Here is a 21293-nt window from a genome sequence, read left to right as displayed (position 1 = left end):
TGAAACCATCATTGCTCCAGTGAAGTCAACCTCTGTGCAGCTCTTTTGAGGCAGAAATGATTCAGTACTTCAAAATGCTTCCAGCTGTGACACCACAGGCAGTTTTAACTTCAGCTTTTCCAATATCCCAAGTCAAACCTTGGAATTTTCCCCTAATCTTCACAAAGGTATGGAGACAGTCTGCCATGAGAAATGAATTCTGAGGTATTCCCAACCTCTCAAAAGGGAGAAACACGTCAGACACATCAGTTCAGGCCCATTTTAATTATGTTAATCACGTAGCACATTTGACATTTTCCTAAGGCTAAAAAATATCACAATATGATTCATTTTATATTTTAGGATTCAGAGAAATTGCAGAAATTGAATCAATTTGAAACACAGATACTTCATTATCTCCATATGGCTGAAAGGCCATTCTTTAAAATTTGCAGATTGTGAGGCGATTCATGTTGCATTTTTTGTCATTCCAGGTGCCATCAGTGTACATCTCCACACACTTCTCTCTCCCTTTGCCATTGGGCTCGTGCTGGTGCCAGTTGATGTATTTTAGAGGCGTGCCATTTATGTATGTAAACTGGCCTGAAGCCTCCCCCTTTCTGATGCCCAAGTACGCATATTGGTTATGCTGTTTCACAATGTCCATAATAGCTTTATTCTCCTCCTCATTTGTGGGAGCTGCTAGAGTTCCTCCAACCTCTTCACAGGATTGTAGTGCAGATGCAAAGTCAACTCTCTTTCCATTGCTGGCAAACACTTTCTCTCCTACTTTTCTTATTTTCCCATTCAAAACAAGCACTGAAACATGGAAAGAGTTAGCTTTGTAAATGTTCTATGGCATACTGATGTAAAAGCAAAGAAAGAGAAATCAAGAGATGAAGAGAAAACTAAAAGTGCTAAGAGGAACAGATGGAAAAATAGAGCAAAGGATGAAGAGGAGTAAAGATCTTTAATTTTATCCATTCACTAACTGTTCACTAAATATATTTTGCTGCTTGTGACCCCCTGTCCTTGTCTCCAAGACATGAATGTCCCACCAACATCTGCTAAATAATATTTTGTGTACTTTCTAAAGAAGATCAGTGTGCTTCAAGTTTGAGCAAGGGAAACAGAGAAATGATAATTGTTTTGTGAATCCCCTTTCAGTACAAAACAATTTACCACCTTTAACAATCTGGTTGCTGATACATAAAAGTGGTACAGGACTGAGTTTCCATGATTCCGTGTGGAAAGTGGAACATCAGGTGGTTGGAGTATTTTTTAAAATAAATCCAATTTGAATAAATGTGCATTATGATAGCCAAGAGGAATCTGTTTCTCTCAAGGGAAACAAGAATCCTGACTTCCCCTGCTTTGAATGAGAAAACAGAATTTTGGGATGTAGTACCCTTTCCAAATGCAGTTTCTTTCCTGCAAGTCATGATTCTGTAACTAACTTTGCCCACTGCACTTAAAATTGATGGTGAGCTGAAAAAGTAACAAAGGGAAGAATTACCAGCTTCAAGTCGGAAAAGTCGGCGTTCCAAATTTGCTAAAGCATTGTGATATTTGGTGGCCAGAGAATCAGGCAGACCTGTGCAGAGAAAAACAAAAATTAGACAATCAAGCAAAAATAGGCTGTGCTGCTAGGAAAAATCCCCTGGATAAAACCAATTATTTTCCAGAATTGACTTGCAAATGTATTTTTTAACATCAGCAAGTGTAAAATAAGTATTTTCCTGGTATTGTTTCACATTGTTAATCTATTAAACCAGACTAACAAAAACATCCAGTCTTCTGAAATACTGATAATTCCTCTCTGCAGAAAAGAAACTGAAGCTTATAGGTTGAAACCTTTCGTTATATCTGTGAAACTGGCTTTGCCAAGGAGAATTAGTCTAATTCTACTGTTTGGTAGTGAACAGGCACGAGGGATACTTTGATGAGGAAACAATTTCTATGGCACCATGTGATTTTCTTTCTAAAGTGCTGGGTGTATGTATCTTATATCTTATCTTGTATTTATCTTACTTTAATGGGAGCCATAAACATGGTGGTGGAAGGTTTCTGGGTAGTGTGAAATACATCCAGGACTGCTTGCTAAACATGGGAACCCATTGTAAAGGTAGATTATTTCTTTCATACCACTTTCCACGGGTAACAGAGGTCCTACATGTAGAATAAAGTCACTAATGTACTCCTGTGATCATAAACTGAAAGAAGCAGCAATGGAGAAGCACAAAAGGTTGCTGCATGCCCGAGCTGCAACGTTGCAAGTCTTACTGCACTTCACAATCCATTAAAAAAAACATATGTGACCTAACACAGGGAGTCTGGGAATAATGCTGATCTTCTGATAATGCTTCTGCCTCGTCAGCAGACCTGGAGAAAGCATTTCTGCATATATATACATAATATTTATATGCTAAAGTGTTGATTACCTGTTAATTCCCCTCTTCCCCCAGAAGAGAGAGCAGACCTGTTTTCTAGAAAAAAATTAAACTTCCCTTTTCCTTCCTGTGCTTAACACATCTGCTTCCTTGAGAGCACGTGTCCTTCTGTGTCATCTGTTCCTAGCCATGCAGCCTTCGTGCCATGGGGCTCGTGCAAAAGAGGCAGGTTTGCTTACCTTTCAGACCATCTCTTCCAGGGATACCAGGCAGCCCAGAAGCTCCTGGACATTTACTCAATGCATGGCAAGTCACTGACAAAGCAGCCAGTGCTATGAGGATGTAGGATGAGTAAGACAACATGATTTCTCAGGCCAGCTGTAAAAAAATCCATACATTTGTCAGGCAATGATTCTGTAAGAAATCGTAGACCTTGGTTTATACAGCAGCACACTCCTCCCCCCATCATCCTTTCTTAAAATTTACATTATTTCCTTGTTTAAACAAAGTTTGTAGTTCAGGTGTAAGAGACTTCCCAGATTTATTTTTTATTTTGTGTAGTTTATACACAAAACTCTCTAGACTGATAAATGTGGAGTAGTGAAGATAAATTATCCCTTTTACTGTCACTGTTTGTTGGATCAGTCCTTGAGAAGTGATGGGCTCAGAGGTAACTGATCACACTTAGGCCATTAGCTGTCTGCAAGGACTATAATCACTCAATGATGCATAGGATACTAACCTGAAAGGCAAATCTGTTACAGTGGTAGTTGTAATGTTTGGGAGCTTGTTGAAGCACAACACTGTCTAAGCACATTTATTTGGCATAAACTGATATTGTTTTACACCTGGGCAAAACTTTATACCTCAATTGACATTCTTATCCTGTTTTGAACAAAATTCCACATTTGAAAATGCCAGTTAATCTTGTAGAAAATGCATTTTTGCTGGCTGGCAATAGGTTTCTTCATCTTAATTTATCCCTACAGATCAAACAATAAGTAGGGTTATAATCTTAGTGCTGAGCTATGGTGACTAAAAAGCATTTTAAAACTGTGCATTGTGGGTTTACAGCAGAGTGAGTGGGTGTGCTGTGCAGCTGTGAAACCTGAAGGACTGTAAGATACTGTGGCATAGAAATATCCAGTTACTGGTATCATTCAGTTAAACTAACAGGAGGTAGAAAGAAAGGTTCAAGATGCCAGAATGGGTGTCCATTTCCAATGGGGTGATGCTCATGGGTTGACTCATACAAAACAACTTCATATCCATTACTTCACTTTTCTATTGGCACAAATCAAAGAGGATCCTCTATCTGCTCTCTCTTAAGAACTTCCATCTTTAAAAAAAACCCAAACAAACAGCATTTACACATACTAGGTTCTAAATCTAGCTCCACTTAAAATTTAAAATAAAAACTTGGTTAGTTTGGATGCTATAAGATTATTAACACCTAGGTTCATCAGCTAAAACAAGGTATTTATTACATTTCAAAGTATATATGCCAAGCAGAATCAAAATATCAATCTAGTGTCATTTATTAAATGGGGTGAGCTTTTAAAAGAAAAAGCAATGTTTATATTTCCCATATTGACTCTTTTATAGGAGACTTTTGAGGTTATTTTTAATCTGCATCAACAGCAACTTGTTTTTCTAGAGGAATGTCTCATCAAAGTCAATATGATGTGACATACCCTATATATTCATACTATATATATGAATATTCAGTTGTGTCATAAATTCCCAGCATATAGGATCTGTTTAACTAATAGCAGTATGGTCAAGAATTCACACTTTAAAGAATGTAAAATCAAATCCACCTGAGAGCACATGTGCAGTATTAAAGGTGCTGTTGAGTTTTGTTTGTTGAATCTGAAGCATCTCGAGTTGTTTACCCTCTGTTGAAGGCCAGCAGACACCTCTGGAAACACTGAGCAGATTATTAAAGACCCTCACAGAAACCTACCTTAGGTGGCTAGGAATACTTACATCCTTGAGATAAGGAAATGCAATTACAACGTGTACCCTTTGCCTGGTGCTAATCTTTCAGGGAATTACATTTGAATGGACTACTGCATCCAGCTCATAACTGGATTATGATACAGAGTCAGACTCCTGATCAGTTATACAGCAAAATGGAAAAAACACAGCTCTTCAGTCTTAATCCAGTTTTAACGACCTTCATCAGTCATTACTATCTAGCGTCCTTCAGGCATCCCCTTATCTACTAAAATTGCTAGTATAAGGAAAGTAAAAAAATTACTAATAAAGGGAAATTTAATTTTAGAACTTAAATATGACCACAGAAATCAAAAGGAATGGTTTGCCTTCTAGCTGAAATTCCTTGTGGTTTATTAAAAGGAAATTCAACTTACCCTTCTGCTTCAAAGTGAAATGAAAAAGCAGTTCACACAAATCCCCTTTATATAGTGTTGTGTTTGTTAAATGATATGGCTGAAGTGGAGACTGGATACTGAGGCCACGAATGAGCTTTTGCAGTTTTGCTCACATACTTGTTGTGCAAATATTGAGCTCAGTTTTAAGGGTTGAGAAATTTCTTTCTTTTTTTTTTAATCAAATAAAGCCAAAGTTGTAGAAAATACAATCCAGAATCAACAGATACCCCAGATTTGTAGACACAAAATATATAAAAACATAAAGTAACTTTCAGCAATTCTAGATCATATTTAAAAGTTGTTGTTTTATAAAAGCAAAAAAATGGCAGATGACCACCAGTGGCTCTTGTAAAAGGAAAGATATTCTTGTGGTTAATCTTAGGGAAGCCTGGACCTTCCAGACAGTCTGACCCAGTAATCAGAATTCTAAACTTTGCCTGCTTTCTCTGTACCTGATGTACTGATCTTACCTTAATATAATTTTCTAGCTATGTGCTAGAATGCTCAGTGTTTCCACGAGCTGCTGGTCTCTCTTGACAACTGATCCTCTCTTGGTCAGAGATGGATCTTGGAATAAATCTGTACATGCACAAAATTCTCCTATGGACATCATTTTCAAGAAAAGAAAGAAACCAGAGGTTTTGCTCTTCTTGTTTCCCAGAGATAAGTGCTGGGATTTTGTAACTTCCTTCTGGTTCTGATACCTTCTACTCTAGAATGTTTGATCCTAGATGGGGTTTGTTTTATAAACCTCAGCAAGCCAACACATCAATGCCTCACTTAAGAGATAGAAATACTTCAGCTTTACAGCTTTTCTGTGTTTTGTCAGTTTATACTGTGGTCTCTTAAAGATAGGATGTTTTCTGTTTTTCATTTGCATTTTACTAAAACTATTTAAGTTTTGTTGTCATCACTAATAGTGTTATTCTTTCTGAATAATTCCAGCAAGATTCACAGCTAAAAGCTGACATCTTTAGGCTCCCTGTTCAGCAATTAGAGATGTTTAACATCAGCTGGCTGACCTGGCCAAGACAAACTACCAAAGCAGAAGACACATTTAGGATTCCCCTTAGATGTAGTAGGCACTTAAATCCACTGCCATTCACAATTTTGAGCCTTTTCCTGCAGTTAAAAGTGCCCAGCATGGCCTGTTCTCCATCTCAAAACCCCCACAAATAGCAAACTGAGGACATAAGAGGTGTCCTTCTTAGCAAATGATCAGTGAACTCTCACCGGTGTCTGTTAGAGACAATTTATCTTCAAAGCCCTTCCTCTGCCAATGGGCAGCAGAGCTCTGCATGCAGGTTAGTCCTTTTACAAAACCGCTCACCCCACCAATGGAAACTATTTCTCTCTGTAGTCCAGATGAGGTAGATGTAAAAAACTGGTCTTGAGTGCATAGAATGTGGATTAGGCTGTACCCAACATATAAAATACTTTTTTTCCAGTTCCTGATGCAGTTTGGAGATAGCTCGGATACCAGACAACTGAGCACAGTCAAAGACACAGGGAATTCTGTTTCTGGATGGCAGCAGACATCTGGAGTACATAGGAAATTTCTGCAATTCCAGAATAAGATGGAACTTAATGGATCCAGATTTTGAGAAGCAATATTTTAAATTACTAGGTGCCCAAGTTCTTGAGAATGTTACCAGGAAAAAAAATCTCATACAGACCTAATTTCTAGGCAACTCTGCAACAGTTGTAAGGGCTGTCTTTTTTGCTGCATCATTGCATAGACATGCAGCTCTAATACATGGACATGATAAGTCTCTGGAGATTTGTACTGTTTCATCCATCTAACACAATTTATATTATAAAAAAATTTAAAAATTGAAAACATAAAACAGGGAGATCGGTAAAGCTCCACTAGCTATTCTCTCTGTCCATATGTGAAAGTGTGGCATGAGCTTATGGCATGGCTTATGATCTAGGAAAACCTTATCAATTATTATCATTTACCAAAACTTTTGAAGAAAGATGCATTTGATAACAGTTGTTCTCCCATGAGTCAGATTATACTTACACAATGGAATCTGATAAGAAGCCTAAAACGTAATCCAGTGTGAGAGATAACCTAGTCATTAGATTTACTTTCCTTAGTTGTGCAGCAGAGAATGAGGGAAAACAAACATCCTCAAACAAGGAAGAAAGAAAGTAAATATTTTTTCTGCAACCTAGCATCTCTGTAGAATAGCTGCAAGGATGGGAACTCTGAAATTTGCAGGTGAAAGTGTTTGCTAATGGCTGAAGGCCTTCAGCTGGGAAACACCCACAAAACTCAGCTGGGGAACTTCAATGGACCCCAGGTACTCCATACCTCTTTCTGTCATTAGAAAGGGCCATAAGAATATTAAATATGCTGTGCTGCCAGTGAATTAACCCCAAACCCTGCCTTACTATCAGCAAAGGAGAACTTGGGGGGAAAAAAGGAATTGGATTTTCAAGATGTCATGTAGCCAAAAAGACTGCCTCTTTCTATAACAGCTCTGCATGGTACCTTCACAAAACTAACTGCCAAGGGGATTTCAGAACCAGAACTAATTTTATACAGCTTTCAAGCCTTTTATTTTCAGAACATGAGGTAAACTCCTCATTTTGCTGTTTTGAAGCAAGCTGATTACTAATCAATTATGATATGTTATCCTGATCTGTGTAAAGCTAGGCCATGCTCTGTCACATAAAATAGTGATGTACAGCCTTGCTAGTTTATTTTAGCAATTTTTGAGACAATAATTCAAAGGGTGATGCTGTGCTGCAAGTTCCTGTTATCGACTCTGAGCGAGCCCTTGGCACAGCATCTGTGTGGTAAGCAGGTGTGGTCAATTCTCCATGTTTACCTCTTTCAAAACAACGCTCATTTTTTATGTTTGTTTGGTATTTCCACTGTAATTTATTTGCTGAGCTTTAAATCATACAGAGTTAAGCGTCTATAGTTAGTTTTAAGAGTGCTCAATGGCATCAGCTTAAGACTTCATCAGAAATACAGGGCACTGAACACTATGTCACCTCTTAGGTCATGAAACAATGCAGTAGGTGAAGTGTTACCTCCTCCCCACCTGCAATTTAATTTTATTGACACAAAACCAAACAAAAATATGGGAAGTTCAACAGTCCTCCACCTTTGGAAAATAAGAAACAATGATAAAATAGTTTGTATGCTAATTTACAGTGCAGGAATGGGAGGAAAAAAATAGACAGTGTGGCACTTTACCAGACAGCTAATACTGAAAGAAAATTCTGCTGTGTGTGGCCTAGACCCTAACTTGAGGATAAACATCTTACATGAAGAATGTAATTGCTGATGAGACATGTTTGTATTTATGAAAAAACATGGCATCAGAGAAATGCTGTCAGCTTAAAACCCCACTGTTATTTTGGGGAGTGGATCCCAAGGAGATTTCTTGGTTTAAGTGTACACAGGTGGATGCAGAAAGAGAAGGAATATAACTCTGAATATAGATCATGAGTTTCCAAAAAGAGGACAGCAGAGAGGGGAACATAGCTTGGAGCACTGGATTTTAAAGAGGTGGTTTCACCAGACTGAACTGAACAGACCCTGCATAGCCTTGTTCTTCCAAAGTGCAGAAAGCATAAGTTAAGGTAAAAAAAAAAAAAAAAAAAAAAAAAAAAAAAAAAAAAAAGGTTCAAGCAGACCCCAAATCCCTTTCAGTCTATCAATTTTCTATTCCAGGAAAAGCAATTCAAACTTTGCTACCAAGAAAGAGGTGACCAGGTTTTCAGTTCGTTTTTTTTTGTTTTTTTTTTTTAAGTCATGGTTCTCTCCTGCCAAAGAACTTTCAAGTTAAACCTGTGTTAAAAGAACTACTTGGCCTTTGCTTTCAGATTATATTAGATTCTTTCTCTCTCATATACTTGAAATAATTGGTTTAAACTAGCGATATCAAAGTGGTCTCCTAGGTTTTATGAAAATGGTAGGCAAGTGGCTAGGGTCAAGTAATTTTGACTGAACAATTGTTTCTATGCCTTGAATTAAAAATGGAGAAAATCAACCAGAGCACTTTAAACCAAAGGCATCAAGCAGCTCTTACTTTGACAATAAAAGATTTTTAGACATAGGCTTCTTCCTTCCTTTGGGCAGGATAGGTGCTCTCCCCTTCTCCCTTCCCATAATCTTTATCTTTATAGGCTTAGTAAAAATTTTGACCATACTATAATCAGCTTCTGTCTTGTCCTTTCATAAGTGAACAGAAATCAGAAATATTTCACTCTAAATTCACAACCTAGTAATGTTTTCAAGCCTGTTTCTTACCTGTTTCAGAGCTAGAATGACTAAAGTTTAGAGAGATGGTATTCTTAGGATCACTGAGGAATCCTGGTTTTTCCTTTAGATCATCAATTCACCTTTGTATCCTGTAGGACACATTACCAACTCTAATTCCTCCTTGCATCTTCTGCACCAAGTAGCCCCCTTACAGGAATATTACATAACAGTATGGGACATGATTCCTGATCTTTGTTCAACAACACAACAAAATTACTCACTGCAGTGTTAATTAGGTGTGGCACAACGGAGTAAATATTGGCTTCTTTTGCTGGAAACAGTGCAAAGAGTAATGCTGGAGGTGTCCTGCCCCTCCGTGTTCCCACAGACATGAACTGGACCATTTACCTCCCGTCCAAAGTGGTAATAGGAAGCAATTTATGCTTGAACAGCCACTGGCCAACATTGCCTTGGAAACATGTGCTTGCAGTTTATATCTTGCCCTTATAAATAGCCACCTGGCTCTTGTTATCAATTTAAAATAATCTAGCCTGACGATAGAAAAAAAAAATCCTGCCAAGCTCGTATGATGCTGTTATTGCTGGGAAATGGCCACGTAATGTCTCACTGATAAGTGTTAGAACATATGTATGCAAAACATTGTCAACCTTTCATTTGCAATTGAAATTCAAAGTCCTTGGGAAAAACTTGTTGAAAGCACATGGCAGAAAATACAGAGTGGCAAAGGAAAATAATAAACTCACCAAGCTGCTGTTAAGGTCTGATGATCACAGTGAAATGAAGCTGCTTTGTATTTTACTGAAGGGAAACAGCCATTAAGGAATGAATTCCCATTAGTGAATTCCCAGCAAACACCACCTATTGTAGTTTTTATTGCTGTCATGAGCTGAAAATTGAGATAACAGGTATTACAGAATTCCACTTATTACAGATTTTTTCAGGAGAGCAAACACAAAATTCTCTGTGTTTTAGCTGATTGTGTTGTTGGAAGCGCATAGAGCTTAACATTCCAAATCTGCTTCTTTTGCACGTGATTAGATTCTAATTTGAGCAAAAGCAGAGGAGCATTTTCTAGCAGACAGCTATAGTAAAGCACCTCCTCATTTCAGTCCCCTGGAAAGCAGATATCCTGAGCACCTGATGGGTTGGTGAGGCACAGCCCTGCACCCACCCAGCTCCTGCAGTTCCACGTGGGGTTCTGTGCTCCCCCAGGGGAGCAGCTCCCAGTCCTGGGGGCTCAGACAGCAGGAGCCTGTGCTGGGCCAAACTGGAGAGCTGACGTGCAAAGGAAAGGCTGTGAGTGCCCAGGGAAGCAGATTCATCTCCCCACCTTTCATTGATACATCTCAGCTGGCTCGAAACTACAGAAGGAGAGGTTACTCCACAGGCTTCGGTGCAGAAATGTTCTTGGAAGGTTCCTGCAAGGCTAAACAAGAAAAGCTCTATTTAAAGCCCCTTGAAGTTCATCCAACAGATAAAAAATAAGGAACAGATGAAGACTCAAAGAAATTGAAATAAAACAAATGGGAATGAACAGAGTTCTACACCCTCAGATGCACTCTCAAGAGATGGGAAGATCTTGAATGTTGCTTGAGGCCAAAATGATTCAAATTGAAATTGTTTAGTAGGTTATTAAAACACAGCAGACTTAACTTGAATGACAAATCAAAGAGAATGTTTAATAACTCTGAGAAATGTAATAACCATGAATGTCAACTACTTAACTAATAAAATATCATTTTGTTATTCCATGGGGGTCACCCCTTACCGCCTTTATGATAGCTTTATATGTAGTTTTGAAGATTAAACACTATTTTTCTTAGTAAGACACATGAAACTCTACACAGTTATTAATAATCATTTCAGCTACCTATTCTAGTATAAAATATAGCTTTTATCATGTAATGAAAGCATTATATATATTTATAAATTAGTTTTGGCACTCTACTTGGATTTGAGGACTCACTCTAGGCAGACAGGAACATGCTTGTTTCCCAGGAGTGGGGATCTACACAAGAACTCTTCAAAAACATGCTTGTTTTTCAAGTAATCTCAATTGTTTGTCTGCCTTACCAGACCATCTCAGGGACCCAAGGTGGAAAACAGGTTTTCCCCAGCTGTGCCTGTGTCCAGCCCTGTGCACAGCCCAGCCTGCTGGGTACCAGGGAGTGCCATTGCTCCCGTGGACAATCCTCTAAAGCTGAAGTGATTTTAAGTACTAACTCATAAAATTCAGGTTTCAAAATCTGGAGAACTACTGTGCCCCTAAATGTTTCAGTACCAGCATCCTCATACTGGTAGTACATTGTATTTCTCTAGCAGCCAACACAATGGGGCCCAGCTGTTTAATAACTGCTATATTTTAATGTTTTTTTTTACCTTTCCTGAGGAACATACTTTGTTACAGAGATAAATGATGTAAACTATTATATTTTCAACCACTCACACAGTTTGCCAGAATAAAGACCAAATTCAGAACGATTTTGAGAGTATTTGACAAAAATAAAATTTAGGACTGCAGCATTCAAAACCACTGGAGAGCTCCCAGTATTACTCAAGACCAAGAGTAATATACAATTTTCAGTGACGTGATATATAATACACTTAAGCACTGTAGACACATTTGAACTGTTTCTTAAATAGCTTTTATAACTGCTATTGTGTGAGGAGCTGAAAACTTTTCTTGTCACCCAGTCCAACACTTAATCCCCACTTATTAAAAATACAGGTTTTGCTCTAAGAGAATTTAAAACGTGATATTATAAAGAAATGAACATTTTCACTTTGCTTGTAGAACTTTTCCATTGAAAGGCTTTTAACTTTTTCTCACCATTAGTCATGAAAGCTAGAAATGCACTTCACTCATGAAAATGAAAGATGAGACTCTCCAGAGGGTGGCAATTGCAGCTGGAAGCTAAATACCATGTAGAAGAAAATAGCAGCCCGTAGTGGACAGTCAGAGTCTTCAAGATAATATTTGCTCCACTAGTTTTTGATTCATAAATAAAAGATCTACTTAGCAGCATTAGGAGGTACCATAAATACCCCCCTTTTCCATTTTGGCTGCAGCTCTAGAGTAAAAAGGTGAAGAGGTAGAAGGATTTAAGAAGTACATCACTTTCTCCTGTCTTTACTGTGCTTCTGTGAATATGAATGGTTGCTTAGGCAGGGTGGAGAGGGTGTAAGGGGATAGAGAAGTTAAAAGCTTGTGATCTGTAGGCAATCTAGAACTGACCAAACCACTTCTGACTGGGACACCTTTACAGAGGTGTCATTGGATACATAAAGTGCAAGCCAGGAGATAATCAAATGAGTAACTCATGTAGACACTATGATTTTGCTGAAGAGATTTCAGGATTTCCAACTAAATCTGGTGAAACGCTGTGTCCATCTCAGCTAAAGAAGCTTGTATGGTTTAGCTTCTCTTACATCGAAAGAAAACATTGAATTATAAATGGGCTTGGGTATAATTCTTGGGGCAGGATGGGAATTTGCATAGAACTTTTTTCTACACGGCTGAAGCACAAGGCAAAGGTGGCCAAGTGTTGTAGCACAACCGTGCAGGTGGGAAGGGGAGAAGGTTCTGTTCAGGGTTCTCCCAATTAAGCCCAGAAAGCCTGAGGAGGGAAGGTGCAATGAAACACTGAAATTGAGGCTGCTGCACTGCTGAGCTGGGGCAGGTCTGTTTGCATGGAGCCCAGCACAGCAATGTCAGACTCTGAAATCAGACACCTAAAGGTGGGTTCACTGCTGCTCTCACATTCTGTGTATTTAGTCCAGCTGCTTGAAATTTTGTCTGAATTTAAACACTCTGGAAGAAAATGCCAACCAATTGGACACTGCAGAGTCTTCCTTCCACTGTAAATATGCCTGAAGTTTCTTGCAGGATTAGCACACAAGCTCAGCTCTGAGAGACAAACTGTGCCAGTAGCTCAAGTAATAAATAAACCAGAGCTCACAGAAAACCAGGAAAAAGCTCTTACAACTGTCTACCCCGAAGCACTGATCTAAACAGCTCAAGCTACTGATATCTGAATCTTCACTGGGGTCACAGGCCATAAAAAGAGATTTTAACTGCAGGTGCTTCAGGAAAAAAGTCATTTGTGCTTGAGAGAGCACAGAGTATCCAGTCCTGCTGCTAGTGTTGAGAGGTTTAGCAGAGCTTCAAAAAGAGACACAAGACTGTGCCTAGGTTTCCAGACAATCTTGCATTATTTATTCCCCTGAGCATGTTTGGCCAAACTGCAACCCAGGAATCATTTTTCACTCCTTAGGCTCCAGAGCAACAGAGCAGAGCCATTTGGTAGTGCTGAAGTCACAGACCCCTGCATAAAGCTTCTCCCCTGCATGAGGAAGCCACCCACAGCAAAGAACACACTTCTCCTGTTCTCTAACTATATGTTAAGAGCTTTTTCCTGCTCACCCACATGTCCAAGTAAAAAATAAAGCAGTGAGTATGAGTTGCTACTGATTGAACAGCTTCCTGTTTGCACCTTGTAGTCTCCACTGAAAATTGCCACTTGAAAATTAAAGAGTATGAAAAGAGCTTTTCAATGATTGTGTTTTCTCACATGTGACAGGATAGCTCTTCCTGAGCCTGTACTTAACCTGAAATTGTGCTTTAGAAAGATAAACCCCTCAGCTGATTAACAAATGCTGCTTTCATTCTGAATTATTTAGAAGCTCTGTGGAGGTCATATTAGCACATACGAGTTTGTTCTAATCAGGGATAGAACAGCAAATACAGATTAGTTTATAATTAATGCAAAGTTATGTGGTCATCAGGGATGCTGATTTAAGCCTCCTAAGACAAATGACCATAATTTCAAACTCCTTCTTTTTAGCACCTACTGAAAAAAGGTGCCCCTACCATAAATAATGAATAAGGTCAGAACTTTGGGCACATTGGATAACACCTTGCTGAATTTAAAAGTTTCAAGTAACATGACTTAGTAAGAGCTCATTTTCTATTTCTAGGTGTGGTTCCTTGCCCTGTGGGACTTTTGTCCAGCCTGAGATCAGCCTGCTTCTACACAATGCCAGCTCCTTCCAATCTGTCAGATTCACAATCTCTGTTCTGCTCCTCTGAGCACTGGTTCAGGACAGGAGAGTTCACCAGGTAAGCCCAGACTAACAGAGCTTGGTCTTGCACAATCCAGCAGAGATGGATTGTCACCAGTGTAATAAAGAGCAGTTTGGTTTTCTCAAAAGAAAGGGGAGCTGGCAGCTTCCCTTCTGCACAGGAGGAGTTACAGCTGAGGGAACATTTCCCCTGAGATGGTTTACACCAGGGTAAAGGCACAGGACAAGAAGTGCTGGAAATGAGAGATGACACCAGAATGGAACCTAAAAGCTGAAGGACTGGGAGTTTATTTCAAGAAGTGCAGCACAGATTTTCTACAGACCCAATCCTTGCTAATATGCCTTTCCTGTACATGGTTAAATAGTATGCCTTTCCTGGTTAAATAGTTAATTACCTGATAACTTTGGGGTGTAGGAAACTGAGCACACAAGAGGAATGTTTTCCCATTCTGCTTTTGTGAATTTCCAATGGGTTTAGCACAAGAATACTTTTGCACTTACCTGCAAACCCTTTTGGGGTTTGTATAGATCCCATTTGAATGAGGCACAGTGGTCTCTGAAAATAAGCATTAACTTAAGATTCCAAGAAGCTTCATAAATGTCCCGACTCTATTGGAGATCTTCTGGGAAAAATAATGTAAAAATCAGTCTAAATTACACTTCAGAGGCAAACTCTTGAGAAAGGGTCAGATCAGGAATAGTATTCCTTAAAAAAACCCCAAAACTGTGGAAAGAAAATGACCATTCATATCTGCATGTAGTTTAGTCATTGCAACCCACTGGCTGATGCACTGGGGGCAAAAAACATCAGTGTTCCTAATCCAACTCCAGATGAAACAGTCTCAAAACATTTACAGTGGTTTTTGGAGACAGTCTCAAAATAGACTTACAGGATCATTCCAAATGAATGCATTGGAGACTGAATTATCTCTGATCCCTAAACCCAAATACATCTTTTAAATACTGCACCATTTCCTGTGGGTTTAGGTAATAAATATTGATTAAAACTTCCAGGCAAAATTTTAAACATTCTGTTTTTCATAGCTGCAGGACACCAATTAATGCAGAAAAGGAATGCAGTTCACTTGAGAACTGCAAAGATACTTTGCCAGTAATGACAAGGAGGGCATGAAGCAGATCAGCAGATAAATCAGACTCTGGAAAATTCATATCCTTTACCAATTTCAGTAATTGCTTTTTTGCTGTACCTGTATAACCTAGTGCAGAGAAAATAAATGTCATTACTTATAAAAGTAGACAGGGAATTAGGCAATGAAAATAAAAGCCATAAAACAGATGAGCTGGGCATCAAATGCTCCTCTGTACAGACACATTTCTCTGCTTCCATGGGTCCATCACTTGGAAGTAGCCACAATCCTCCTTTCCATACAGACACTTAGCTTAGTCTTTAACTGGAAGACAAATTGAAAATCTGTTCCTCCAGGGTTAAACACTAATAGCCTTCAATGGAAACATTTTTCTTAATTGTCAGACTTGTAGTACTGGGCTTTCTTGTCATGATATTCACCCATTACTAGTTAATACAGTCTGTAATTGTGTTTTTGTAGTTCACTTCAGGTGAAAGAAGCTCCCATCAAGAAAATCATAAAAGCCTATAAGATCACTTCTCTCACATTATGGACTTTTTACATAAACAGGGCCTTCTGCTTTTTTTTTTTTTTTCTGCATGAGCTAAATTCCACTTTGAACATTTCAGTAGCAGGCTTTTTATTTAATTTAAGACAAAAAATTTTCTGCTTTCCACTGCATCTAAATCTTGATTTATATCTCCTGTACCTCAGTTGATGCCTATAGATTGCCAGAAAACATCATCTTGTTCTCATCTCATGATTTTCTACTGCACACAAAGCAACTTGGCTGACTGGTTTACTGTTTTATTCATCTGTAGTTACAGCACAATTCATTTTCCAATCACATGGGAAGAGCAGCATGAAAATAGCTGAAACTTCAAAAGAGAAATTATTTCCATGTCAGTAGCTGCTGCAGTGGACTTCTGTACTCAGAGGATAAATACCACTCTAGGCTCTAAGTGACCATTATCAGTCAAATTTAGAACTAGAATAAAAGTGCCCCAGGAGCAAAGGCATCACTAAATACTGAAGAAACAGGACTGAATGCTCTGTCCATTATTTACATCATAAAAGAATGTACCAGAAGCAGCATTTAGAGAGTAATCTCTCCAAGTTTACAGCTCAGTTTTAAGATGAAATAGAGACAAATTTTTCTTAAGTTTCAAGGTTATTAAAAAATGCTTCCTTCACGTTGTATTCATGAGGAGCTCAGGCAGAAAGAACAACCAGCCTGCTGAGCATGCCATAACTTATTAACCTTATACCACTAGGATAAACACATTTTAATACATAATGATTGAAAATATGCAACCTGTATTTTACTAGGAGATTCAAAACTGAATGTCAAAGAGACAACAATTATAAATACACCCTGTTTTTGGGTATTGCAGGCCACTTTTAAGGGCACAGCACAAGCACACCCATCATTTTACCAGGCCGAAAAGTAAACTTACCTTTACCTTACCTTTTTTGTGTCTATTTAATTCAGCCTCCAAAACCTGTGCTTTTGTTTCTAAAGCAATTACTTGTCTCTGTGAGCCATCAGTTACTATAAGTGGGACTTAAGGCTGTTATTTAATAATTTATTTTAAAATGACTGCACAAGATGTTCAGCTCTCCTGTAATCCGACGCCACGTGAAAGAGATATTTGGTTTCCAGAGCAGAAATCACAGGCCACACTGCAGATTTGTTCAGGGAATTTGTCCAACTGGGAGTGCCTTATCCCTGACCAAAGTGAACACTTGGATAGGCTTCGAATTCTCAGGGCTGCCAAAGTCATCTTCTGTTCAGAGGAAAAAGCCCAGTTCTCAGAGGCAAAACACACATGGGAACATTTTAAAATTAATTAAAGTTGGAGTAAAAAACACAAGAACAGGCAAAAAATTAAAGAAAAAATGCCCTTTATAACATGAGATAGAGGGCTTGGTATTTCATTCACAGAAAACAAGCTAGTGACTCATTCCAGGTGCTTTCTTCCTCCAGTTCTGTTGGACAACTCATCTCCTATGTAATAGATGGTTTATTTTTCTATCCCTCATGCTTGGAAGTCACACCTTTCCTCAAATGATGCTATAGGAATGCAAGATACTAATACAAGTATTTTTTTTTTTTGAGAATATACTAAAAGGTTGAAAATCAGACTCATAGTAACATGAGGAATTTATTTCTTACTTCCATGTTCTACTTTTGTTCCTCTCTCTCCTTGTGATTCTAAAGTTCCTTTTATTCCTGAAGGTCTCACTTTTCCGGGGAAATTCTCTAGGCCTTTTGATTCTTGTCCTAGAATATAACTTAAAATAAAAAAATGTTCAAATGTTTCCTAAATTTTTCTCCCACTATGTTTTCTTAGTGTTTTGAGGGAGCATCAAACACTGACTCCTTCCCTCTTGCTCTTCTACCTGCTCACCCCCAGGAAAGTAAAAACATCTCAGGAAAATCGAATTGTTCCCATGAAAAGCTTCATCTGCTGGGAAATGCATTACTTTGATGAAGAAGCTTTTATTAACCCTACTTGTGGCACTGAAAATCCAGCTAAATAAATGCCCTCGTGTTGTTGCAGAGTTACACATTCTCCTAAACCAGAAAGCCAGTCTTGTTCAGCTGTTATCCAATCACACATCACCTTATAGGATCTACAAAATTATCTAAATCACAACATTATGATGGATTCTTCTCTGAAGTAGTTTGTTGAAAGACACTGCTAGCTTTACTTATTTCAGCCATGGACTTGCAGAGGGTGCTCTGAGGAGTACCTGGAGCAGAATATCAGAATATCAGTGCATGCCCCTGAAATTCACTGTCATAATTCATACAAAGCGATGGTGTTGAGACTTTGTGGGTGGAAAGCAAGTATCTAATTCCAAGGTGGGGGGTATACACATGGTAACACAGATGGGATATGGTAAGAAAATATACAATTTCATATGTACTTATTAAGAGTTTGGGCAGAAACTGGTTTGGCAGCTTGGGAGGGAGCGTGACTTGGTTCTGCCATGGTACAGAAAACATTTGTGGATCCATTTGCTGTTTGCAGCAGCACATGAAGAAAGTTACCTGACAAGTCATGCCTTGGGGGAAATCTGCTGTTGGGACTAGAGAGTATGAAGCAATCAAGTTATGACCATCAGATTAGGAGGCATCTCTAGCAAATATGATTTCTGGTTCCGAGAGTTTGCCCCTGGAAAGAAAAAGCAGTAATAATTTAGTAGGATATAATACGAAGTGATTCAGAGTACAAATGGTACGATCAGATTAAAATCTCATTATATCTCTATTTCATGGGCTGCTGTGAAAATGTATAAAATTATTTTTTATTTATTAAAAGCCAAGTATCCAGAGTAGCATTATAAATGCAGAAAGCATGTTCAGCTTCCTGAAATTGTGCAGAGCCCACAAAAGGCTAATGGGGCAGAAAAAAGGGAGAGAAGTTAAAAAACAAAATGCAAGATTGAAGGAGGCATGAAACAAGAGTAAAGGGCTGCTAAGGAGTGTCCAATTACAGTATTGCTAAATGGTGCTCTGCACCTGTTCAGCCTTTGCACCTTTGGTGCTCCCTGGCTGGTGAGACACTGGCTGCAGGAGCACTGCACTGAACTTCTGGGAAGGAATAAATTTTCTTTTCAGGTTTTTGTGTGCTAACTTCTCACTGTTAGCAGTGAAAGCCAAGGCATTGAAAGGATGAAAAAGAATTATTGATAAATCTACAGATTGGTGACAAATCAAACAGCCTAATTTAATAAATTTCTCCACTTGCATAATTTTGAGGGGTTACCTGGGAAATACACTCCTATATTCAGCCAAAAGGGATAGTGTCTGAACCATTTAATATAGCCCCTGATTGTATCTGTACCTACTGAAACCTGGAAAGAAACACCCAAGCTTACAACTTGGTTGTTTATAACCAACTTATAACAAGTCTGAAAGTCTTGAGGTCTAATGAAAATACCTAATATCACAACAGTCATTAATCTCACCGTGCTACAAATTAATTTCAGTGTTCTGTTCATTATATGTCTAAATTTACAGCATTTATCTTCATGCCAAAGCAGTCATGCAGTAATCCAGTTGAGGATGAATCCTCGTTGTGTTTCTGATGGACTCTTGACACCTCTCAGGTAATGCCCAAGCTCAAAGTGATTAAGTTCTTCTCTTATTAGAATCCCCACTACTTGCAAACACCCACACCTTAAAGGACAAAAAGCTCATCAAGTATGTTTGAGGAGCAATGATCTGAATGCCTCCCCTATTTCTCCTTTCAGACCTTGTATATTAAAAAGACACATTTCTCCTCAGTATTACATCTCAGAGCTGAACTCCTTTTGGATTCCAAGAGATCTGCAGTGCTTTGCTGCCCCCTCTGAGCAGAACAGCACTAAGAGATAACAACATCGTAAGGTAAAGCTCTGACAAGCTGCACCACAGGGATTGCCCTTGTTCTCAGTATGAGTGTCAAATGTGAGGCAAACATACCCCATGCGTTCTCTTTAACTGGGAAAAAAAAACCAAAAGCAAAATTAAACTACCACAAACACGAGCTGACAAACTTTTATAGTAAATAAGCCACATACTAAAGTCAAGTGGCCTTAGTTTCTCTTAATGTGTCCCGGTTCTATCAGTCAAAAAAAAGAAGCCTTGGGAAACACTGACACAGAGAGATTTGGGCAACAAGAGAAAAACCAAATCCAGCATGCATTCTGCTACTCACTTCAATTATTTCTCTTTATTTTAAGCTTCAGAAAAGATTTCCCACAGAGAGCAGCTTCCCCTGTCAGGTTTCATCTGATAAAGTACCATATAGAGTATAATCATTAGAATATTACTGTGAGAACATTATAATTAGGATAAAAACCAGAGGTTAAGGAGCACCATTTTTCTATATTCTTCTTTGTGCTTCCTCCACTAGGCTCCCATCAAAGTCTAGAGCAATGACACACTAAAATAATATAAAATAAGGATGGTATTTAGCTAAGTAGTATAACAAACTTGAATCCTGGTTTATATTTCTTATCCAATTTCATGGATTCCAGACAGTTCTTAACACCCTGTAAGGATTTCCTTCTGCTGATTTTCTATACTATGTTAATTATCCAGTACCAGGGAAGTTGGCATTGCTGGTGTCTCACTTGAAGGTAACAAGACAAAGCTCAAAATAAAAGAAAACTTGAAAACAAAATGTAAGCTTTCAGATAAGTCCACTCCCTGCAGAGATTAAACCTCACATAAATCTGTGTTGGTTTCACAAGGAGCTGAAATCTATTTGTCTCCATAGTTTTCCAGGGTGCTCCAGTCCTTTATTCTAGAAGAGGCCAAATGCCTGTTTACACTTTGGCAAAATGGTGGCAGGGTTTACTAGCAATTAAATCCCTTTCCAAAGCAACTGATGACAATTAGCATCAACAATGGCTTAGATTAAAAAAAAAGCAATATGCACCAAATTTCTCACAAAAATTGAATAAATCTTAGGGAGCTGCAAAAGAAAAACAACAAGTTTTGCAATTAATACTTATATTTATAGAAGGACAGAAAATTCCACATGGAGAATCACATTGTGTGGATTTAACGACAGTCTTCAGGTCCCAAGGCTTACACAGTTTGAGATTTCTCAGCAGAGATCAGAATTAGGCTTTGAAAGATGCCTGAAACTTATATTTAGGAGGTAGCTAGTTTCAAAGACAGACATCTCAGGTAATTAATTTTTCCTCCTTAAAATGTGCTTTAAGCCATGATTGACCCAGTGCAGGTAACAGCAGAGAGGGGAACCTGGTGAGGCAGCAGGAAGTCTTGGTCTTGGAGGTGACAGCTCTTGGTCATCAGCCCAAAAGCTCAAATCCTGACAGCAGAGGACAGCCCTGTTGAATTGAAGTCCTGTGAAACCTGTATTTGCACACAGGCTACTCAGGGGCAGGATGCTCACAGACTGTGAGATTATATCCTCCTGACAGTCCTCCTTGTCACCTCGTGGGGTCAGGCTACAGAAGTCCCTTCTAACCATCGTGTCTGCAACAACCTGCAAAGGCTGCATGGCCTCAGCACAGGCAAACACTCACCCAGCAAAGGAAATCTTCATTCCCAACACCTTTTCCAGACCTGTGCTCAGTGAAGCTTTGC

The 21293-nt window shown here is 38.7% G+C and overlaps 1 protein-coding gene across 19 annotated transcripts in view; it reads right to left on the bottom strand.

Moving 5' to 3' along the window:
- Positions 1-232: 232 nt before the first annotated feature.
- SFTPD (surfactant protein D) overlaps positions 233-21293 on the bottom strand; it is a 77190-nt gene continuing 56129 nt past the window's right edge. For 7 of the 19 annotated variants that reach the window (XM_063405958.1, XM_063405968.1, XM_063405966.1 and 4 more), the window contains 7 exons: positions 16639-18363; positions 14595-14713; positions 10342-10429; positions 9755-9897; positions 2609-2747; positions 1496-1573; positions 233-798 (listed from right to left, as the gene is read on the bottom strand). In XM_063405958.1, coding sequence (XP_063262028.1) covers positions 422-798; positions 1496-1573; positions 2609-2732 — 579 coding nt within the window. In that variant the 5' untranslated portion in view covers positions 2733-2747; positions 9755-9897; positions 10342-10429; positions 14595-14713; positions 16639-18363 and the 3' untranslated portion in view covers positions 233-421. Of the gene's footprint in view, positions 799-1495; positions 1574-2608; positions 2748-5899; positions 6325-9754; positions 9898-10341; positions 10430-14594; positions 16619-16638; positions 18364-19890; positions 20374-21293 lie in introns of those variants that run through there. The other 12 variants (XM_063405963.1, XM_063405967.1, XM_063405962.1 and 9 more) reach the window with 11 other exon arrangements.

This window comes from Prinia subflava, chromosome 9, assembly GCF_021018805.1.
Source record: "Prinia subflava isolate CZ2003 ecotype Zambia chromosome 9, Cam_Psub_1.2, whole genome shotgun sequence".
In the NCBI taxonomy this organism is placed as follows: Eukaryota; Metazoa; Chordata; class Aves; order Passeriformes; family Cisticolidae; genus Prinia; species Prinia subflava.
This window is presented reverse-complemented; position numbering and strand designations above follow the sequence as displayed.